We start from the raw sequence: 2,201 nt of genomic DNA on the forward strand, positions 1-2,201 counted from the left end.
CTAGGTCCCACATTACCATGCTGTAATTCTTAGCCAGTTTTGTTGCCTGTAAAAGTCAAACAGAAGCTTTACAGCCACCTTATATTCAAATGTTTCACCCAGGCGTGAGCTAACCGGAGTGAGGGCAAGCCCTCCTTGCTCCCTTGCTCTCGTGGAAGTAGCTGTAGGGTTGTCTTCAGCACGGTGGTGTGCGTCGGTCTTTTCTTCCTCCTCCTCTTCATCCATCCCTCTGCTCACAGATGTGCTGCTGCCAGTTCTCACAGGTGGTGACACCTTGGATACTTTCAACTCCCTGAAAAAGACGACTTGCTAATCACTGGGCATCTAGGCTGTGTCTATGGGATTTTTCTTTATAGTATACTAACAATGGCAAAATTCATCTTGTATTGTTAAGGAAGCATAGTTGTTTACTCTTGGAAGAAAAATATTTCCTTGTACATATTAGCAGTTTTTAACTTTATTTTCTGAAATGCTTTATGTGACTTATTTTACATCTTGCTAAATTTTATTTGAAAATTTAAAAAGGCAGATTTTAAAGAATGGGTTGGTCTTACCAGAAAATGTATAAGCTTTTCTATAAAGAAAGCTTATAAAGAAAGTTTGGTATTTCTACTTTTGTCACATTTGTATGTTTTAAGAACCAGGGAAGCTGTGTTGTGTTACCTTGGGTCTGTGTGTCAGCCGTGAATGACGGAGATAATGTGGTTTTTATCAATATTAATACTTTCTGGGGCACAGTTTCAAAAAGGTCAGGAATGACGGAGCGAAAAATTTTTACGAGAATGCTTTATAACGTGCCTTGAAAACATGGAGCAATTTAACAAACTTGATTGTCCTTGGCTTCAGAGTAAAGGTTGCATATCGAAAGCTCAGGACGTTGCCAAGAATACAGAACAACTGGAATGCGTCGGGTGCCTCTGCAGTCCAAAGTCTTTGTAGCACTTTTAATAACTGCTGTAACCTGCAATGGGAAGATTGGCTGGGAACTTATTTCAGTTGAAGTTGGACATATTTCATTGTCGATTTTTTCTCTTATGTATGTACTTCTTTGCACAGTTGAATTATTAGTAAATCATCACACAATTATAGACCAGTCTAGTGATTTTTCTGGGAGGAAATGCTATTTTAAAAATTAGGTACTCAGTTTTATAAAATTACCATTATCAATGGGTTAAAAAAAACACCCCTTAATATTTCAGGGTTGGACATTTTTTTTAAAGCCGATTATCCTATCCAAGTTTTTTAGTGCATGCCGTGTGACAGACGTATAGCGTTATCAGGAAAGAACATATTAATTATTCTAATTAACACGTGACTTCAGGAGTCTTAGATTAATCAGCATGTGATCTTGGCTATTTGTACCCTGTGGGAATTTTTTGTGCTCAGATGCAGAAATACCAGGCTAAATATATGGCTTTGTTTGTACATGGAGACAGTGTTCATCGTAGTAGTACTGTACATCTAAGAAAACAGAAAGTAATTAAAATGTTGATTACTATAGTAAATCTCTGAAACATCCGATTATTTGTATTTCATATATGCTCACATTTCTGAGAAGTTAGCTTTACAGCAACCTACCATGATTATCTGATATCCTCCGGAAGGTTAGCTGAGTTGTTTCCTATATTACTTAGGAAAAAATTTCTTTTCACAATTGAAAATGTCAGCATCAATTTAAAGTAACACTAAGCATGTGCTTGCTTTCTGAATATTATCCTCCTCCACCTCCTTCCAACCACCCTGCCGAGGATCTGGCTGTGACAGTTTGATTAGATCATCAATCCTCACTGTTAACAGCACTTTTCCTGAACACCTGGGCTGCCAGGTCACATCTGAATTCAGCTACCGTTATTTCAGTGACCCGACGTGCATTCACCATAGCAATTTACATTACGTGCACAAATTAAAAGTTACCTTATAACAACAGTTTACTTTAAAAAATGACCTCTTCCCTCGCCATGTTAAAATTCTGTTATGTTATGGGAGGTGCATTTTTATATGATGAAAGACTACTTTAGAACATAGTCACCCACCTTGATGAAGGTTTTTTTTTCTTTTTACTTGGGCTCTTAGATCAGAATTTCTGTAATGAAAATAATCTTTTCTTTTATCTACTTGTGCCATTTAAAAATCTGCTTTAATTGCATTTTTAAAATTCAATTACATTTTTATCAGACTTAAGCCTAAATAAATAATTGAAT

General features: G+C 36.4%; 1 protein-coding gene across 1 annotated transcript in view; it reads left to right on the forward strand.

Moving 5' to 3' along the window:
• ZNF407 (zinc finger protein 407) overlaps nt 1-2,201 on the forward strand; it is a 506,579-nt gene that overhangs the window by 227,853 nt on the left and 276,525 nt on the right. Inside the window, exon 4 of the mRNA XM_012648891.1 lies at nt 600-626. Coding sequence (XP_012504345.1) covers nt 600-626 — 27 coding nt within the window. The remainder of the gene's footprint in view (nt 1-599; nt 627-2,201) is intronic.

The sequence above is a fragment of the Propithecus coquereli genome, unplaced genomic scaffold, assembly GCF_000956105.1.
Source record: "Propithecus coquereli isolate 6110/MARCELLA unplaced genomic scaffold, Pcoq_1.0 Scaffold296, whole genome shotgun sequence".
NCBI lineage: Eukaryota > Metazoa > Chordata > Mammalia > Primates > Indriidae > Propithecus > Propithecus coquereli.